This window comes from Streptopelia decaocto, assembly GCF_964273445.1.
Source record: "Streptopelia decaocto genome assembly, chromosome: 11".
Lineage (NCBI taxonomy): Eukaryota > Metazoa > Chordata > Aves > Columbiformes > Columbidae > Streptopelia > Streptopelia decaocto.
In genome coordinates this window covers 10,912,922-10,933,355 of record NC_138666.1, presented here as the reverse complement: position 1 = coordinate 10,933,355, position 20,434 = coordinate 10,912,922, and the positions used below count along the sequence as shown (strand labels likewise).

Here is a 20,434-nt window from a genome sequence, read left to right as displayed (position 1 = left end):
CCAAGTGCCGGTGGAGGCAGAGTGGTTCCTCTCTGTGGTCGCGCCGGAAGTGCGGCGGGAGGTTCCGGCGAGGCGGTGAGCGGGCTGGCGGGAGGTTAATGGCGGACGCGGTTCGCGCCTCTGAGCACTGAACGCTCCCTCGCCGCCTCCCGCCCCGCCGCCATGTCCGTGGTGCCGCCAAACCGTTCGCAGACCGGCTGGCCCCGCGGGGTGAACCAGTTCGGGAACAAGTACATGCAGCAGACGAAGCCGCTCACGCTGGAGAGAACCATCAACCTGTGAGCGCTGCTTCGGGCCTGTCCGGGCCAGGGTCCCCTCCCTGCGCCGTACCGTCCCGTTAGCGAGACCTTCCCCGGGACCGCGCTTGGGCAGCCGGCGGGAGGTTTTCCCTCAGTGCAAGGGCCGCGCGGGATCCCGGTGCTCCGGGGGCTGAGGGGAAGGCAGCGCGGGAGCCCGGCGGGTCTCGGCCCCTCTGCCAGGGCGGGCAGTTGAGCTGTAGGATAGTGCGGGTGCTCAGAGCTCACCAGCCATCGGGAAGGGTTGGCGTTTGGTATATGTGCTTTAGTGTATAGCAGGAGCGTGTGACTCAGGAAGTGCGAACCCCAAATCACACGGTTAGGGAGAGTTTAGACACCGTGAGCCTGATACATGATTCTTGTACACTCTTCCATCGGCATCTGCCTTCGGCAGCAGAGAGCAGTGGGCTGGAGGCCTGGCGGGATGTGGGCGCACGCTGGGGTGTGTTTGGGTGCTCCTGGGGTTTGCTGGTTCTCTGGTGCCGGTATTGCCATTGAAATTCAGCGTGGTTAACCAGGGGAAACTTTACTTCTGTCATAGATGCAAACTATTAGCTAGTAACTATTTCCTTCCTCTGTATGAGAAGCTGTGTACTTTACCTTCTTCTAGCAAACTCAAATTGATGTATTCTTTGCTAAGTACATCTGTCAAGTTGCAGAAACAGCAAGTGTTAACTGTCTGTATTAAATTTTAGTCATTAATCACAGACTTGTATATTTTTTGGTATACCTGTGTTTATTTAGCTAGAATCTTGTGGAAGTTCAAATATGAACTTCAGAGATTGGAATGTTTTTATAGTGTTTCTGAAGAAAAGACTCATCAGGAAGCTGTGTTATCAGCATCAGTATAGGCTGAGGGTTTTGATGTACAGATTGATGTTCCTACATTAGTATAGTATGGGTTTGTGTAGTAGGTTATTAATAAATCTATTTGTGTATCTAAAGATGGAAATGAATGGAAAAAGAAATGTAGAGGGTTCTAAGCTATAGGCAAAAGGGTACGAGCTTGCTAATAAATGAATCTGCAGTTAGGAAATTGGTTGTTTTGGCTTATGTACATGAGAAAGGGCTCTAACAACTGCAACTGGCTTGTGATTTTGCCACTATAAAACATGAGACAATTTTTTTTTGGTGGGGGGAGGAATTTGAGGGGGAAGGGTGTTTGCTACTTCAGTTTGACAGGATTAAGTATTGGGGAAAGAATACACGACGAGACGCATCTCAAGGGAAACATTCCCCATTAATTCAGCCATTTATTTTGTTAATTCAGTTGCTTTATGCCCCAAGTCAATAAAACTGTGGTGCTAATTCGTTACTGCTCTGCCCAGACCTGTTTTCCTCTCCCCTTCTTACTTAGCCTGATGATTCTGTCTTCCCACCAGGCCTCGTGCTATCAGGTCTCTTTGTTACCTGGATTTTGTTGTGCAACAGCATTTTCCTCTTGCCATCTGTGCTTTCCAGGACTGACCTATTTATTGACTAGGCACTTCTGTATTTTCTGACTCTTTTTTCAGTCCCCGTTGCAGAAATCTCTTGAGTTTCAACTACGCTGTCACTGGAGAATGCCAAGTTCCTGGAGGGTGATCTGCTCAAGCCCTTGATCCTGACCCTGCGTGTAGACACTCAGCATTGCTCCTCTTTTGTGATCCAGATGTCTGATTTCCCTCTTCAAAACAAAACCACTTCTAATCGTTTAGTCTCAGGCTCATTACTACTTCTGCAGAAAACCCCCTGCTGTCCTATGCAGCTTCCTTCCGTCTCAGCAGAGCTTTTCTCTCCTGTTCCCTCTCTAACCCCTCAGCTGCCTTTTCTTGGCAGTGTGGAGGTCAAAGAAGGGTTCTGGTTGACTAATAGTAGCTGCTGGTTCTTCTTTTGAGTCAGCACCACAGTAGCGGGTTGATCAGCAGGCCTTTCTGCAGTTGGATGTACCGTAGTGCAGATCTTTTTGTGGTGGGGCCCCATAAGTCACAGACAAGAACTTCTAGGCTAGCGCCACAGATGAATTACCATTCCATCAGGCACAGAAGGTTCTGCCTCAGGGTACATGCTGTGTCATAGTGATTTTTAAACTTAGATTTCTTGTTATGCAGTAACATTTTCTCCCTTTATAGGTATCCTCTGACAAATTACACATTTGGTACAAAGGAGCCCCTGTATGAGAAGGACAGTTCCGTGGCAGCTCGGTTTCAGCGCATGAGGGAAGAGTTTGACAAGATCGGCATGAGGCGGACAGTGGAAGGAGTTCTCATCGTACATGAGCACAGGCTGCCCCACGTGCTGTTGCTGCAGCTCGGTACAACTTTTTTCAAGCTGTAAGTGTTTGCTTCTTGAATGTAACTTTTTGTTTACAAAAATGGTAAAGTGAAGCTCAAGGAATAAACTCCAATAAATGCAGAATGGTATTTGGTTACAAACAAGTAGGTGAGCTGGGTACAGCAAGGAAGGCAGGCATCTGAATTTGAGAAAATTGCTTCAGTTCATCTCATAGTTATCACTGCGGGAGTGAAATTTTAGTATTTGGATCCTATGGTTATAGTGCTGGTAGCAGTGCTTGTAGTATTTTTTAAAAACTGAAAGGTCTTGCCTTGTCTCAAGTTATCCTGCTTGTGCTCTTGGTCTTATGTTTTTAACTTTTAAATTGTTTGTTCTGAATTGTGTGTGTGAAATCTAATTTTTTATACAGATTCTTTTTTGACATCTTGATTGAGGGGACGTGTCTGGACAAAGTAGGCTAGACTCTAAAAGTTTTGCAAAAGTCTGTTATGAAGTAAATCTGGTTTTAGTTTTTTTCATTAACCTTGCATCAAATGCAAGATGGTTCCCCACAGGAGTTTTATTTTCTGCATCTTGTGTGCTTCAGTGAGTGCCGTTCTTGAGATAAGAACAAATATGGTTGGTATTTCCAACCCTTTCTTCAATTTCTAGTGGTTTTATATTGTTGTTTAAACTTTACATTTTAAGTGTCCCAGTTATGATCATGTGCATTGTTGTACTTTGTTCTGCTGAAGTTAAAGTACTTTTAGAATGGTTGGTGTTTTTAAGGGACATACAGTAGCCATTTTGGTCACAGTTTTGGTGAAAATTAGTGTACTGTCTCCAAGTTCAGCAAAGTTAGATTTGGAACTTCTGACTTAATGGCTTTGAGTGAATTTGTAACTCCCTGCTTGGAAGCACATCCAGACTTACCTGTGAAAGTCTGTAAATACAATAAAAGATAACTTTAGCTGTCATCATTGATTGTTTTAACAGACCTGGTGGTGAACTCAATCCAGGAGAAGATGAGGTAGAAGGGCTCAAACGCTTAATGACAGAGGTCTGTTTTCTTTCATTATCTTGCTATGCTGGAATGTTGGTTTAGTTTAGTGTTAATAGAATAAACCAAAGCATTAAAGTCTCCTTATTGCTTCTGTTATTTTAATGCTTTGTGATGCTCTGGGGTGGTTAACAAATAAAGCAGTAAGCTTTCATTTATCCGCATTGTGTGACAGAGTGGTCCAGTGGCTGAGCCCCTCCCTGCCACTTATGTCCTGTGTTCATTTGCAGCTTTGCTTTTTGGCTGCCTTCAGGCAAGTAAATTGCAGATGGGCAATAAAATATGTTGTGGAGCACAACTGATAAGGACTTGCCTTTGAGATAGTCTTCCCAATGCACCAGTTAATATTCCATGCTCTCCAAGTAGCCTAAATTAATTCTGCGTAACAATGCATTTAATTTTTCCCATTGGTCTGATGGGACTCAGTTCAGCTGGAATTTGAAATGCTCTCAAAGGGGTCCTTGTCAGGTGAGGCTTTTAGTAAAAAAATGTCACTTTATACAAAAATACTCTGAATTCTATTAAAAACTGTTCCAGAGCAATTCTGAACTACATCAGACCCTTATTACAGCAAGTCTTCATGCTTCCATTATACGTTAAAAAAAAAAAAAAAAAGACTTGGGGTGGTTAGAGTTTTGACTGTAACTGGATTTTTGGTAGATACTGGGTCGTCAGGATGGTGTTCAGCAAGACTGGGTGATTGATGACTGCATTGGTAACTGGTGGAGACCAAACTTTGAACCTCCACAGGTGAGTACTCATGCTGGCTTTCATCTTTTTCTGTCAAATACTGTTCTTCCAAAAGCCATCAACCTACCAGTTAGCCTGCTTAAATACCTTCTGCATGGGCAATAAGTTTTTCTCATTTTTACCTGTTTCATCTCCTTTCTGTGACTGAGAAGAAACTGCAAACTTTTTTTTTTCTGGAAGCTGTCTCACTCCCCACACCCATCCTGATGGATGAGAAACCACTGGAATGTAACAGCTTCCAGTCCTGTGTTGAGCCAGATGCACCATTTAAATTCCTTTTGTAGCCACAATGGAAACTTTGTGCTGCTGCATAGAGAACAGATGCCCAGCAAACAAAATATTCTCACTACCCTATTTCTAAATGTTTTAATACTGAAAACAGTTGCTCAGCTTGCCATTATGCATTTATGTCTTATTGGGTTGTTTTAACTGCTCACGAGTATTGGTGCCTCTGTCAATAGCTGTGACCACAACAGCATTCCTTTCTGAGTGCTTCCTTACAAAAGTGGTTTTTATTATTTGATGCCATGAAAGAACAATATACCACAGGTTGAAAGCTTGTACAGTACTTGAAAATTTATAAAGTACCACTTAAGATTGCACAATATTTTCAAAGCTCTGTACAACTGATTTTTATTTTCTTCCAGTATCCCTATATCCCAGCTCATATTACGAAACCAAAAGAGCATAAAAAGCTTTTCTTGGTCCAGCTTCAAGAAAAAGGTAAGTGTTTGTTTGCAACAAAGGATTGTATTTAACCATGTCTAAATGCTTGCATTTCATGCATGGAAATGTAGTAGCAAGTTTGTGTTCATATGATTGCAGTTGTTTATAGTTGATCACTAAAAAAGTTAAATGCTGACAGCAGTTGTGAAGGTAGGTGATCCTTTGGACATGTCAATTCTCATTCCTGCTCCTGCATCAGTATATAAATCCCATATTTAACTAGGAAAGGAATAAACCTGCTATAGTGCTCTCTGTAATGAGCTTGTTTTGAGGGGGGTGGGGGGGGTGGGCAGTGATACCTTGGCTGAATGTATGATAGTTTTTCTTACTACTCAACTTGTATTTGTTTTTAGCTTTGTTTGCAGTCCCCAAGAATTACAAGCTGGTCGCTGCACCGTTGTTTGAGCTCTATGACAATGCACCAGGATATGGACCCATAATTTCCAGCCTTCCTCAACTTTTGAGCAGGTATATTACAATTTATTTGTCTTCTAGTTCTTGGGAACACATTTTTTTGTGGGACACCAGAGCAAGGCTAGGCACTGCAGAAACCAGTTGTGAAAAGGTTGTAGCTCTCCCAAAGAGCTTAGAATCTACCTCATAACAAGGTGTGATGGGCAACTTAGAGGCACTGATCACAACTTGCTAGCACCAAAGTCCCGCCAAGTAGTTGTAGTAAAGGAAAATGTGAAGGATGTGAAAGACAGGGAGGATGAAGCTGTGCGCAGGCTGAGGAGCAGCTTCTTCCAACTGTGAGGGACACTGAGAGTAAAAGCCAAGCTGGGTGTTGGAAGCATGGATTTAGGTGTGCATGTTATCACAGCTTTGTGCTGATTATGTGTGAAGGGTCTTTTTAGACTCTGTGTACTAGAGTTTATAACATGTAGCATCTTTACAAAAGTATCTGTAGGGACAGCTGTATTTTTTCCTTTCTTTTCCCAATGTACACACTCTTGGACTTTCTTACCTGAAAATGGTTTGTAACTTGCTTCTCCAGAGCTCACCAGTCTCACTGGTTTCTGTTACTTCAGCAAATGTTCAGGCATCCCACAGCCTGTCAGCTGTTAATCAGGGAAGCTGTTCTGTCACCTACGTACTTTGATGAACAAAGTCTCTTAGCAGAATCTCAGCACTGGTATTGCCCATAACAGGCTTGTATAGTGCTAATATTTTCTCTGTCTAGTCCAAATTTTGGCAGTTGTAGCTATGGGGGCTTCCCCCTCCCCTTGCTCTAAAGACAGCAGGTTCTTTCTCCCGAGTACCAGCAAAGCACTGGTTATTGTGCAGCCGAACTCCAGTTTGGTGCCAGTGCAAGAGACACTTCCTAAAGATGGATATCAGGGAGATGAGATGAATGCCTGCTCTCATGGTGTGAACGCTGTTCCCTGTGAAAATTCAAGAAGAATTGGCTCTTCTGTTGAGTGTGTTCATGTTACCTTGGGGTATATAAGGTTGGCCCTGACAGCAGAAACACTGCGAAAGAGTTGCTGATGGGGGAACATAACTGGTATTTTCATATCTGTGAAGGTCTCTCAAGAGATGTAATGTTAATTATTAGCTCTTCTGCAGCCTTAAGAGCCTGTTGTGCAGTGCTAGTGTAGGACTGGCTGTTAAAAATTATGCTTCCTGCTATGCTATAAAGCTGTCTTGCTAAAAAATACACTTTTGTTCTGTCAGATGGTGGCTTATCAAGAGCGGAAACAAATCATTTATGTATTCAAAAATGTCACTTAAATAAAAAGAATGAAAATTCCTCACCTGGTATAATCCTTTTTGATTTTAGGTTCAACTTTATTTACAACTGAATTCCTGTATAACTGAAGAGTCTGACAGAAGAAGCCGTCTCTGTGAGCACAGCTTTCAAATGTAGAGAGAAGAATGTGTCTGATGCAAGGATTTTTTTTTTTGTCTTTCTTTTCCTGAAGGCCAGTGAGCTTTCTGTTGTATGAATAGAGAAGTGAACCTCAACTGTTTAGGTAGTGGGATGGCAACATGATATCAGTGTTTTAATCACTTTTCATTTTAATACTCACCAATTTTTTTTTGTACCACATTAAACAAAATGGTTAAGATTATGTGTGCCTTCTTGGGTGTGGTGATTTTTTTGTCTCCTACTTTAGGTACATTATTTAAACTTCAGTACTTTCCTTCAGGAATAAAGAAGATCCTGGAATTGAGAGGAGGACCTAACCCATTCAGGGACCATTTGGATGCTCTGATCTCTACATCCCTGAGCAGATAGTTAGTCTGAAGGAGAGATTAAACAGTATAAGTAGGTGCGAGATAATTTTAAGTTTTTCCTTAGAGAACAGAATTGCTGTTTTGAGGCCAAGTGTAGCAATTGTTCAAAGCTTACCAGAACTGATCTGGAAGCATTACTTTTAGTATAGGGTTTGGAGGAAATACAACGTATTTTCTATTTCTGTGCCCTGTTAAGAAAATAACCACAACAAAATCTGTTAGACTGGCCTGAAATCCAGTTAACATATGAAAGTGAAATAAATGTCGTATACTTTCTATAGCCACACGAGAGAATTTGGGTCATGTTGAAATGTTTTGCCCATGCGGTATGCAAAGTGGTTCCATGTTATGCTGAGCTGTTGTAGCAGACCAGTGTGCTGGGTCATCCTGCAAGGGCTATCCATACTTGTGGTGCTTCTCAACATTTCAGTCTTGCAGGGAGAAAATACCAACATTTACTAGTTTTGGATTTTTTACATACTTGGCTAAAGATCAACTCTGCTTGGATGTGTCACTTCCTAATGCCTTTAGCCTTCCAAAGTTTTGCTTAGCTATTTCTAAAAGACTTGTTTCCAAATTCTGCCTCTGATCAGAAAGTGCACTGTTGCTTGTGCACTGTCTTCATTTATGAAGGCAGTGTTGGAGAGTGTGTGCCGCAGAGAACTGAAGCATGCCAAAGAGCTTGGTTCTGTGGCCAGTTGTACTGGTAAGCTATGTGCAGAACAATTGTGACATCTTGATGCTTCAGGCAAATTGAAGCTGGGCAGTATGGGATCAATACTGAAAAAAATAGTGGAAAATGTAGAGTTGTAGAATGATAGAATTGTTTCGGTTGGAAGAGACCCTCAGGGTCATCAAGTCCAACTATAACCTAACTCTAGCACTAAACCATCTCCCTAAGAACGTCATTTAAACACCTTTTAAACTCCTCCAGGGATGGCGACTCCACCACTGCCCTGGGCAGCCTGTTCCAATTACTGACAACCATTTCCATGATTAATTTTTTCCTAATATCCAATCTGAACCTCCCATGAGGCTGTTTCCTCTCATCCTGTCACTTGCTACTTGGGAGAAGAGACCAACCCCCTCCGTGCTACAACCTCCTTTCAGGTAGTTATAGAGAGTGAGAAGTTATAGAGTAGTTAAGCCTCCTGTTCTCCAGGCTGAAGCCCCAGGTCCCTCAGCTGCTGCTCGTAATGTGGCACGGACATACAGTTAGCAAAACATGGCTTCTTAAGCAACTGCCGGATGGGAAGAATAAAGCTAGCGGCAGAGTGCAGAACGGAACAACTCTTGCAGGGGGAAGTGAGGAAGAGGAAGGTTTGGAAGTCAGACACTACAGGAGCAACAAGGCGCAGGGCACTGCTCTCACGGCCTGGCATTGACCGGCATCCCGCATCTCCCACCGCTGCGTGCCACTTTGAGTTGGAGCAGTTTATCTCCCAAGTGCACTGAGCCACCTCTGGAAGTGCCGCAGGTGTGGGGTGCAGTGCTCGGCTTTCTCCTTTGACTCTGTGCCTGTAGGTTCCGGAGTTACCTCAGGAGAACTCCTGATTTTTCACAATCCCCCAACTTTGGTTGCTGGTGGGGAGCAGCCCCGGAGCGGTCCGGCTGCGGAGCCTCCTCCCAACGGGCAGGGCGGGGGGTCCAGCGCTTCCCGCACCGCCGGGCCCGGCTGGAAGCGCCGCCCCGGCCGTGACTCAGCGCTGGCCGGGCCGGGGCGGGCGGACGCGGTGCTCGGAGCCGGGGCGGGGGTGGTTCGGGCCCGTTTCCTCCCCCGGCCCGGCCCCGGGGAGGGGCGGCGGGGCGGGCGCTAGGCCGCAGGAGCGGAGGGAGCGCGGCGGGCCGGGCCGGGGCCGGGGCCGCGGCCGGGCGGCGGCGAGAGCGCCGCGATGCCGCTGCTGTTCTTGGAGCGCTTCCCCTGGCCCAGCCTCCGCACCTACACGGCGCTCAGCGCCCTGGCCCTGCTGGGCACCGGCCTCAGCGCCTACCGCGCCCTCAGCCAGGCCCCCGGCGGCACCCAGCCCGACAGCGAAGCGGCGGGCACCGAGCTGGCCGAGCCCCTGCGCCGCGGCGGCCCGCGGGCCCTGGACGTCGCCTACTACCTGTTCTCCGACAGCCTCTGCGTCTGGGTGAGCGCAGCGGGGCGGGCGGCGGCGGGGCCTGCGGGCCCGGCCGGGCGGGTGGCGGACTGGGCCCGGTGGAGCGGCGCGGCGGGCCCCGCGGCCTGGCCGGGGTAGCCGGGGCGGCCTGTGGCAGCACCTCACCGCGGCTGGCGGCGGGGGGAGGCGGGCGGGCCACGGAGGGGCTTGTTTCCTTATTGCGGTTTGACGGCTGCTCCCAGAATCGAGAGGGGGCTCCCGGGCCGCTGGGTGAGGAGAGGCGGGAGCCGCCGGCCCGGCTGCCCCGCCGGTGTCCCCCGCCCTCCCCGGGGCGGGTTGAAGCCGAGCGCCCGGCAGGTTCAGCTGGGTGCTTGTGCTCGTCCCTGAGCCTCCGCCTGTCGCCGCGGGTGGGGTTTGGGTGAAGCTCTGGGTGCCTGGCGGGCGCTGTCCCTGCGCGTCTCACAGCGCTGTGCGCCCTGCTCCGCCACAAACCCGTGTGAGGAACATCAGCTATTCGAGCCCAAGCTTTGCCTTCTTTTTTTGAAGTAACGTTTAAAGTCGTGCGGGTAAGAGGAAGCATTCTCACCGTTTAAGAAAAACAAAGTTTTCTGTATCTCTTTAAACCAAACCTGGCAGTGGTGTATAAATCTTGGCTCACAAATTTCTGTATTTGAAATAAAGGCTCAACAAGGAGATATCAAAAACCTGGCTGAGCGGCTGCTATTGAACTTCTATGTGTCTCTCAGTCAGAGGTGGTGTTGGTTGCACATCTGCTTTACAATGTGCTTGCCTGCTGAGCCGCTGATTTTTTAATATACCAAATACAATCAGCCTGGTGAAACTTGGTCTTAGGGCCTTAAATAACAAGCCCTGGAAAAGCTGATTGTGTGTCCTTTAGAGAAATGACAGTGTGAGGCAGCTTCGTCACCCCTTCCTCCCCTTTTTAGTGTTCTGTGTAGGTCAAAAGTCAATTACAGGTGTCTTTGTCAAATGTGAGAGTTTTCCCAGGCCCATGTATTCTGCTCCTTGCTGCTTTGCTTTAAAGCACTTTCCTGAGAAGGATTTAAGCCTTGTTGTTACAGAAGGAGTGTGTGTTACTCAGTATGTTTCAAAACAGCGTCTGAATCTTTTTTCTGTAACAACAGATTCACACTGGAGTTTTCTCATCTGCCATATGTTAAACAAAATGAGCATCTTGGTGATCTGTAACTTTGTCCCAATGTCCCTTGGTGCTAAGATTTGTTAATATATAAAAACCAATTTATCAGGAAGAGGTATGTTTGTCTGTTGGATATGCTGGTGTATCAAACTGACTGTGTTAGTATGTCTAGAAAAAAGTTAAGTGACTTATGAGCTATTGTATGTGTCTTGGAAGAGGCCAGGCTTAAATTTCACCAAAAAAAAAAAAAAAGGCAACTGAAACTAGTCTGTGAACAATGGTAGGTTTTGTTAGATGCATTCTTTTGCTTTCTCTCTCTGTTTCTAAATAGGGCAAAAGTATTTGTCGCTGACTGCTTTATTTCTTTCTAGGTACTAGTGAACACTGCGTGCTGTTTTCTGATGTTGGTTGCTAAGCTCATCCAGTGCATGGTGTTTGGTCCTCTTCGCGTCAGTGAGAGGCAGGTAAGACAGCCACTTGCTGCCTTGGGTATCTGTGGTTCAGTATTTTTGGTGTATGACTGGTGTGGTGTTCTGTGTGGAATTGCTTGAAACTACACGAGAAAAATGAGTTTTAGGACAACTTAAGTCTTACCGTTATACTTCTTGCTTCTGAAAATGCTGTCCAGTAAAAGCATACAGAAGAGAGTCTGCCCAGGAAACCCTTCACGGTTAGCTAGGATATCCACAGCCACAAGCTTCCACTTGGTTTCTGAACAGAACTTTTGCTTCTCCTTATTGCTGTTGTATTTTATAAACTTATAGTCAAATTGAAAATCCTGCTTCCTTAATGAACTTTTTCAGATTTCTTACAAGTGCACCCTCATTTCAGAATATTTATAAAGTGTTCTTCTCTACTCAGTTTGCGTTTAGCAGCATTTCTCCATTGTGTTTCGTAGTTAGTTATCAACACTGGCAGGCTGAGCCCCCTCTTGTACCTTGTTTTGTGCTTTGACTGCTGGAGAAGTGTTTTCCATGCTCAGATAGGTGCGAGTGGTTTACCTGTCCTCAGGTTTACAGGGGAGTAGGCAGGTGTATGCCTGGAGAAAGGAGGTAAGCGGGCTGAAAAGCTGTTTAGTCCTGCTCTTGAGCTTAGTGAGAATGTTTAAAAGTTCAGCGAGGGAACTATTGAAGTCCAGACTTTTTAGAAACAGTATCATGCAGAAGATAAAAGCAGCAGCAGTTTGTACAGTATCTGTATTTTTTTTTTTTTTTTAAAAAAAGAAAGGCAAATGTATAAGTTGCTCTGTGTGAGCTCAGTGGCAGTGGTTTGAAGTATGTTCATTTTTTTTTTTTTAAGTGTGTAAATGCAGTGCTTTAGGAAAAATCAGGCCATGAGGATTTTTGACATGCAGAACTGAGGCATGTAAAGCTTCATTAATAGCCATGGACCTCTCAAAGCCTATTGTGTTTGTGATTCAAACCCCACAGAGCCTCCGAGTGGAGTGTATTAAAAACAAGGCACTCTCAAAACTGAATTGGGCCAAATTTTCTTTCCAGTCTGCGTTGACTGTAAGGGTGTGGAATTTTAACCCATGATAATTTCCAGGATGTTCTCTACCCTCTTAAAAACTGAAGTGAAAAGCAGTAACAATGTAAATCCATTTGCATTTGCTTCAGTTCTCATGTAAAGGAAAGCTGGTTATTAATATTGGCGAGCCAAAAATGGCCACATCACAAAGGAATTTGGGGCCTGTCTTAACCAAACTCCTGGTGACTTCATCGTGTTCTTTAACAAAATATTTTATTTCATTAATTTTTTAATCCCCAAGAAGCTGGCTTACTACCTGCTGCTTGAGACCATCGTATTGTTTCTTTTATACTGTGTGTGCGTGGGATTTTTTTTTTAATTGCTCATCAATCCCCTTCTCCACTGTAGGCATTGTGCTTTTTAAGAGCAGGCTTTGTCATCTTTTCTTAATCATCTGTACTTTTTGACAGGTTTTTGGAAGCAAGGTTTGGGCATCTTGTGTGACTAATGGTAGCAGTTCTCCTAGCAAAGAGGACGTTGTGTTTGCAGCCCATTAGATGTGTTGCTTGGGTGTGGAAAATCAAACTGAGATCAGTTATGCTGCGGTTGGTACAAAAGACTGGGTAGATACTAAGGGCCACTAATATTTCTAATATATTTTTAATTCAGTAAGGGTAACAAATACTATTCAAGATGTGCACGCAGCAGGCTTTTACTAATGTATTGTCACATTTCTACCTCCATCTTTTTTTCCTTTTCCCTTGTTCTCTCCCTTGCATGTAGATTTTCAGTGCTTTCACTGCAGTAACCAAATGTTTTGCTTTACAGCATCTCAAGGATAAATTCTGGAATTTCATTTTCTACAAGTTCATCTTCATTTTTGGTGTGCTGAATGTGCAGACAGTGGAAGAAGTGGTGATGTGGTGCCTCTGGTTCTCTGGACTTGTATTTCTTCATCTTATGGTTCAACTCTGCAAGGATCGATTTGAATATGTAAGTTTTGATTAAGGGCTCTCTTTTGAGACATGCAAAAGCTGTGTCTGGTTCGGACACTGGCTCGTGATTGGTTAGGGACAGATCGGTTTGACCTTTTCCTCACCTGGCAGTGCTGAACACGCTTGCTTCAAAGTGCAATGTCAGTCTTACTCCTTCAGTTTTCCCGTCAGACAGATGGAGCTGAAGTTACTTATTTTCTTTGATAAGTTGTGCCCTGTAATTAGTGTTATGTAACTGTGGGAGATGTTTTCCTGGCTGCCCTTAGTGAAAATATCTTGACTAGAGAACATCCCTGGGACTGGTGGCCTTTGGGTTTCACCTCTAAAGGCTGTTTGTGCAGGTTTCAAGATTATTTACATCTACCAAATATTGATTGCCGCTGTCTTTGCAACGTACAGTGCAACTTTCTCCATAGCTACATACCGGTTTCTGTTAATATCAAGAATAAATTTAGTAGAGATGCAGAAATTGAAGGCTAGGCAAGGAAGGAGGAACTGGAATTTGAACAGTAAAACTTGTCCTTTAAACACCTGGAATGGACATGCATTTTCCTCAGCTCCTCTGTCCTGGAGTAGAAGTTTGAACTAAGTTGAATCTGTGAATTTCTTTTTGGTAGTTCTGTGATTTGCAATTTTTAAAAAAAAATTATTTTTAAATTTTTATTAATAACCAGTGAGGCCTGTTAATTTCCAAGTAGCTAAGAACTCAACTTGAAACTAGATTGGTTGGGCTTCGGAAAATTGAGACAGAAGCGAACAAGGCAGTCATTTGCTATTTTTAGTGTTGTTCAGAAAGCTGTTAAAGAACAAAGCTCATGTGGGAAGAAATTGTTATTATATTCCTTCCACGTTCAAAGCATATATCGTAATTCCTTACTTGGACAAATGGTACTTGTGTGATCTGCCTTGCAAACTCAGGGGTCTGTGGAACTGAACCAGATATAAACAAGAAAGAAAGAACTGTTGTAAAAACAAAACATTTGACTCAACTTCATCAGTCAGACCAGCGTGAATCTTTGGGGAACTCCTTCTTTCCTTGGCCTGTTCTTCCCCCTTCCTGCCCTGAAAATAAGGGGACGGACCACCTAAATATTTTGTCTCTTGGATTGTCTTTGACCTGGACAGCCTAGGTGTAGCCAACTGTTAAGGTAGTTTAGAAAATTAGTATTCTATACATGCTATTGAATGAGACAGCTATTTTCAGTAGACTCTGTCTGGCCTTCTTTAGCTGCAAGTTAAATTTTTGGGGGAGATGTCTCTTTCTTTCAGAAGAAAATGACATTGGAAGAACTAGAGGCTGGAAGATAAAGCTGAATGAAGTCAGATCAGCTGTAAGGTGAAAAACTGGCAGAACAATTATGCTTATTGCTCAAAGACTATATATTAAGGTTAGGTGTCTTTCTAAAACACATGTTCATCCTGAGCAGACGCCATGGATTTGATGCAGAAACTACCATGTGAGAAGGTGTCTATGATTTTTATGCAGAGGTGATCTAAACATTAGACCAAATAATCCTAATGATCCCTCTGGCTTTAAAATCCTGGTGAATGTAAATGACAGCGAGATGAACAAGTCTTTGAGACGTTGCGTGGTTTTAGCTTTATTCTGTATCATTTGTTACTACATTGTGTGATTTGGGTTGTGAAATTGGTTTTATTCTAGAAAGCAAAAAATTTTCCTGAATAAGAACCTGTTTGATGAGGTGACTATGGAAGGCAGGGTGGATGAAGGACTCCTTTAAACCTGTTATGTATTTAAAGTCTTTTTTGTTGCAGCTTTCCTTTTCTCCTACCACACCCATGAGCAGCCACATCAGAGTCCTGACCCTGCTCATAGCCATGCTCCTGTCCTGCTGCGGATTAGCCGTCATCTGTGGGATTATTGGCTACACCCATGGCATGCACACGCTGGCTTTCATGGCAGCAGAGGTGAGACTTCCTTCATACGTGCGGTGGTTTCTGCTTTGCTTTTCGTCCTTCACGTGGGGGTAACATGGCACGTGGTGGGTTTTCTTTCAGTTTCCCACAAGGAAGAAACTTCAGAGAAGCAAACAAGCCCTCCTCTGTTTTAGAGTAGCCAGATCTGCGTGCTTTCTCTCTTTAGGGTTTAAGCTGTCAAGGAAAAAACAATCTTTGTCTGAGAAAGAGAATGAGAGGATAAATCTGCAAGATGACACTGACATCACATGGCAGCCTATGAAAAAATAATGCTTGTGCTTCGTGAGCTTTGCAGGAAGGGTTAGTTGAAATGGCCACTAGAGAGACAGAGGGAGCATATATGAAAGTGTAGTGTGCACCTCAGCCTGTTTCTTTGAGGTTGTCTTTTCTATTTCATTCCTCCCAAACAGGAATGAGACTAACATCCTTTCCTTAAGGCCTGCTTGTGTTATTTGCTTGTGTTTGTTCAAAGAGATGCATTCTCAGCTGAGATGAGCAACTCATGTTTGTGCTCTTCTGAACCCTTTGCAGTGTGGAGTAAACATCAATATGTTTGTGGAGCGAACGTCAGTATGTTTTTGATGTTATGGTGGTGGTGTGGTTAAGCCCCAGCTGGAAACTAAGTACCACACAGCCACTCACTCATTACTCTCCATCCTACCAGAATCAGGAAAAAAAAGGTAAAACTCTTGGGTTGGGATAAAAACAGTTTAACAGGACAGCAAAGGAAGAGGTAAACAACAATAAGATAATATACAGGTGAGGAATACACAGTGCAATCACTCACCACCCAGTGATGCCTAGCCCACTCTCAGGCAGTGATCCCCTTTCCCTGACCAGTCAGCTCTCCCACCTTCCTGTGAAGATTATCCCAGCCAAACCCAGGACAGGTGGGTGGTTGTGCTCTGCCTGAGGAAGCTCTTAGTTCAGATTACAAGTAGTATATATGGTTTATTTTTCTTCTCCTATCTTGAATTCATACTTGGAGTTACTGGTAGGAGAATATGATGCTGGTCACACCAGTTATTTGTCAGTTCACTTTTCCCTAAATACGAGAATAAGTGAGACCAGATTTGTAATTACACCGTGGAATGGTGTTGAAGATTTGTCAGTGTCTCTCGTAGGTGGGGTCTTGGTGGTGGTGTGTCTCTTATCTTGGCTTGGCAGATGGATTTATCAGCCTTGTACCAGCATGGTGTAGGTTTATCAGGGAGTGTTAAGGTGCCAAAGTGTTCCCTTGTTAGCACCGCACCGCGTATGCTTTTGGGGTTGCAGGATGGGACTCAGCTGTTTCAGTGAGAGCTGTTCTGTCTCCGTGTTAACAAAGGATGGCTCAGCCAGCAACCGTGGGTGCTCCCTGGCCACAGCACCAGCTGGGGCGGCTGCTGGACAGCAGAGGAGCTCTGTGGGGAGTGTCTAGGAAAGGGTCTCCTACCCTCGCTTGCAGCAGCCGGCGTTTGAGGACATTCCTGGGCTAAGGGTTGCACAAGCCTGTTGGGTTTGATATCCTCACATGGACTCTGGAAAGTTGACTGATTGTTTATTGAACTCATTTATACTTTGGCCTCTGCAATATCTAAAGGCAACAAATTCCACATTTAACTTGGCTTTGTGGAGGCAAAGTTGTTCTGAATCATCTGTCTGATAATGTCCCTGACTATCATCTAATACATTTATGTGAAAAACTGCACAGACTCATTCCCTCTTTACTCTTCTTCACACCATTTGTGATTTTATAGACCTTCCTCTTGTTCCCCTTCTGACTTTTCTTCCAAGCAAAATAATCGTAGTTTGTTTAATATTTACTCACATGAGATTGTCTAATATCTCACCCTTTCCTGAAGCTTTTAAATATGCTCTACATGGGTTGGGTAACCGTAAGTAGTTTCCTCGATTTTAATACCTGGCACTCCTGTAAGTGGAATAAAACATTGAGGTTTCTTTCTCTACAGTTACTAGCAGTGACACCTCGTGGCAGTCCCCAAGCTCAGCAAAAAGTGTTAAATCTTGCAGACTAGAATGTTTTCCTGGTGATGGCTTGTGTGATGCTGTTCGAGAGGGACCCTGCCAAATGTATTCCATTAGTGTGTATTTAATTACATTAAGTTACATTAAGCTATTCATCTTTCTCCTGACCCTGCAAACTGATTTCACTTGGTGCCTCAGGGTTTTCAAGAAAGCAATACAGATGTTTTTATTGGGTTCTAGTTGGGCTTCCCCTTCTTCAGTGTTGTCAGCATTTTCTATCTTGCAAAGAATGGATGTGAAATGTGAAATTGCCCAGAGTCAAATAAGGACAGTCTGTGTTTTTAAGTGAGCATTAAGGTTTTTGCCTTAATATATGGTATTTGAGAATTATAGTGTAGCAAGTAATGTCCAGTCTATCTTTGCACCTTTTTAATTGTAAGGAAGATTACTCCATTCCTATAGCAGCTGTCCTCTGATCCTGTTTCATACATCTCAGCTAAGGCCATATAATGATACTGATATTCAAATCTTAGAATTGTACCTTACAGGTAACAGTATATTTTCCTGTGTAGCTTCTCACGCTGCATCCATTATGTCAGGGTTTAATGCTTCCCAGTTGTGTGCTTATCTGTGTGACCAGTATCTGCCAGTACCGCGGAGTCCCTGGGCAATAAGTGTGTGGATAGTGGAGCAGAGCAAGAGCTTTAGAGGTGCTGGCACTGAAAATGTCCTGCTGTCCATTTAGAACCTCAGATTATGGAGATGTGTAACTTGTAATGCAATGTTGTACTTTGTGCAAAGTGCTTATTTTGTCAGAATGCTGAAATGCATTTCTTGAAACAGTGGAGGAACCAGAGACAAGTGCCTTGACCAAATCTGCACTAGCTCGTCCTTTTAATCTTGTTGCTCTTGCTGCCTCAGCACTAGCCAGGATAAATTACGTCTTGTCAACTTTTAACTTCTCAAAAGTCACAGAGACTAGACTCTTCAGATTTCTGCCTGACAGCTGTCTTCCTTATTGGAGACCTTCTGCCATGTGTACTGGTTTAGGCACAGATTTGTGCTCAATGGCACATTCATCCAGCAGCTCAGGTCATCATTCTGTTTCACCACTTACATGGCTAGAATTTGGATGTGTTTACTTTTCCTCTGTGGTCTGCCCAGAGTTTCTCCATAGCCAAAAACCTCATGTGAACAAGATGTAGGATCTTTCTGGTACCCACATGCAGCATAACAGGAGCCAGAAGAGCGTCTCGTTAGAGTGCTTTGCAGGAGCACGTGGTGTGCTAATTTAACTTTTTTATGAAAGATGTTTGTGATGGCAACAGAATACCATGCTAGATGACTTGCTGTTATCTTCCTGACTTTTTTTTGTTATTTGAATGATGCGTGCATCTTATCCTGAATCCCTTATGTGGATAAAAGATTGCAGCAGTATTCAAATAGTCACAGCAGTACTTACTTTAAAGCCAACTATTAAACAGTTGGCAGATATGCTGGATATTGCTAAGGGTTAAACATGCACAGAAGCATTTTAAGAATGCTTTTTACAGATGGAAAAATTAATTCAAACCAACTGTTTCGTTGCTATATTGGGAAGTTAGTAGTTTTGATACTGCTTCTGTGCTGTTTTTAATACTGGAAACAGTTCTTTGTGGTCGTTTGTCTTTACACTTTTGATCTACTTACACTTTCTGATATACTCATTTTTTTTATTTGTGCTTAGCCTTTAGAAGTAAGTATGATTAAAGAGAAGGGTTACTGCTGTAGCATTCACATCTTGGCAAAAGGGGTAAATTATTTGGAAGTGCTTCCATGGTTCTTCCTCAAATTCCTGCTTCTGTTCAGTTCTTCAGATTTTTCTTGAGCACTGGCATGAGGAAAGGTAGTTTGTGGGATTGTGGTCTCTACACTCACTGAGTGATAAGAATCAAAAAAGGTGATATGTCCTACATAGTGGGGCAAAAAGTGAGACTTAACATAGGTGCTAGTGGCTGCTCCAAGACCGTTGTGTGTTTGAGAGTCATGTTTTCCATGTTTATTTATAAGCTTCATCTTTGTCACAGGTATTTTGTGCACACAGTCATCTATAGCGACGGTTGCTTCACAGGAACTTGTTAAGCTGTACTAAATGCATTTTGTGTTTTAGCCCTTCAGCTCCGGCCTCGGCACCACCGTCCCTGCCAGGATGTCGTTAATGTATCTTTATTTTTCTGTCCCCAGTCTCTTCTTGTGACAGTCAGAACTGCTCATGTGATTTTACGGTGAGTAGTTTATGTTTTGCAGGATGGTTGTTCAGGAAGGTAGTGCATGTAGCATTTGTTGATTTCAGAGGTGTATGTAGTTACCTTGTTGAATTGCAAGTGCACGTTTGGAGATGGACAAAGCTGGTTAACCTTAGCCTGTACTATTTTTAAGCATGAATTCTGCATGAATTCTTTTAGTGGGTAGCTTTAGTGGGTGCTGATGGCTCGAGGCAGAGATTAAAATGCATCGGTGCTGCTGTATGAGGGTTGATATATACTACTTAATGTCATCCTACTGGGTTTCTTTTCAGATCTTAATCTCTAGAGCTTTTGCTTTGAAAAAGCAGCACGTGTGTGTATCTGTAATGCACACATTTATGCATATGTAGGACACGACGTGTAGCACAGAACCTCTTTGTCTGAGTTACTATTGGCATTTCAGGTATGTCGCCAAACTAATGCCTCACCTGAGAAACACCTCACACCCTGAAAAATGTGGGTCTGTAGTTACCCAAGTTACCCTAGATTGGCTTCTGGTACTCACAGGAGTTTTAAGCAAATGCTACATCTGCTCTGACAGCTGGTGGTATCTGTGATGCCAGTGTGGGCTAAGCATTGATTGCTTTTTGCCCTTTTAAAATGATGCTGTTTGAAACCAACAACATTAAAACCAGTCCCCCAGGAAAGCAGAGTGTGGGCACTGGGCTTAGGAAGGGCAAATAATCCATATCCAGAAGTTGTTTAAAAAATGGATGTTTGAATGTTAGAGGTGCTATTTAACAAAAAAAATGAAATAATGTTAATTTCCGTGCTCTTGCAGATATGTAATTCATCTGTGGGATCTCAACCATGAAGGAACGTGGGAGGGCAAAGGCACTTACGTTTACTACACAGATTTCATCATGGAGCTAACCTTGCTTTCACTGGACTTGATGCATCATATTCATATGCTGGTATGAAATACTGGACATAATGTTAAGCAAATAGATGGGCCTTAAAATAAAGGGTGCTAGGTATACATATTTTAAATATTTTTTTGCTTTGCTTATTTTAAGAACCAAATATTACAGAGAAGTTATTTAAGTGAAGATGAAGATGTAGCGTGGTGGGTTCTGGCATTATTTCCTCCTGTGTAATTGGAGTCCTCACAAATAACTTTATTATGGACTGTTAACTACTCTATAATTATCTGTTTACTAGGTGTTTAATTGGCTTTGTTATAGAGGAATA

At 43.7% G+C, this 20,434-nt stretch overlaps 2 protein-coding genes across 2 annotated transcripts in view; both read left to right on the top strand.

Moving 5' to 3' along the window:
• The first annotated feature begins 17 nt into the window (after positions 1-17).
• On the top strand, positions 18-7,160 carry NUDT21 (nudix hydrolase 21). Its single transcript, XM_082062374.1, has 7 exons — positions 18-278; positions 2,408-2,608; positions 3,546-3,609; positions 4,270-4,359; positions 5,007-5,082; positions 5,439-5,553; positions 6,869-7,160. Exons 1-7 carry the CDS (start codon positions 163-165, stop codon positions 6,888-6,890), a joined length of 684 nt encoding a protein of 227 aa, XP_081918500.1. The 5' UTR covers positions 18-162; the 3' UTR covers positions 6,891-7,160.
• Positions 7,161-9,076: 1,916 nt separating this feature from the next.
• The window catches only part of AMFR (autocrine motility factor receptor), a 29,576-nt gene continuing 18,218 nt past the window's right edge, over positions 9,077-20,434 (top strand). Inside the window, exons 1-6 of the mRNA XM_082062913.1 lie at positions 9,077-9,458; positions 10,959-11,051; positions 12,886-13,050; positions 14,829-14,981; positions 19,182-19,222; positions 20,025-20,157. Coding sequence (XP_081919039.1) covers positions 9,219-9,458; positions 10,959-11,051; positions 12,886-13,050; positions 14,829-14,981; positions 19,182-19,222; positions 20,025-20,157 — 825 coding nt within the window. The 5' untranslated portion in view covers positions 9,077-9,218. The remainder of the gene's footprint in view (positions 9,459-10,958; positions 11,052-12,885; positions 13,051-14,828; positions 14,982-19,181; positions 19,223-20,024; positions 20,158-20,434) is intronic.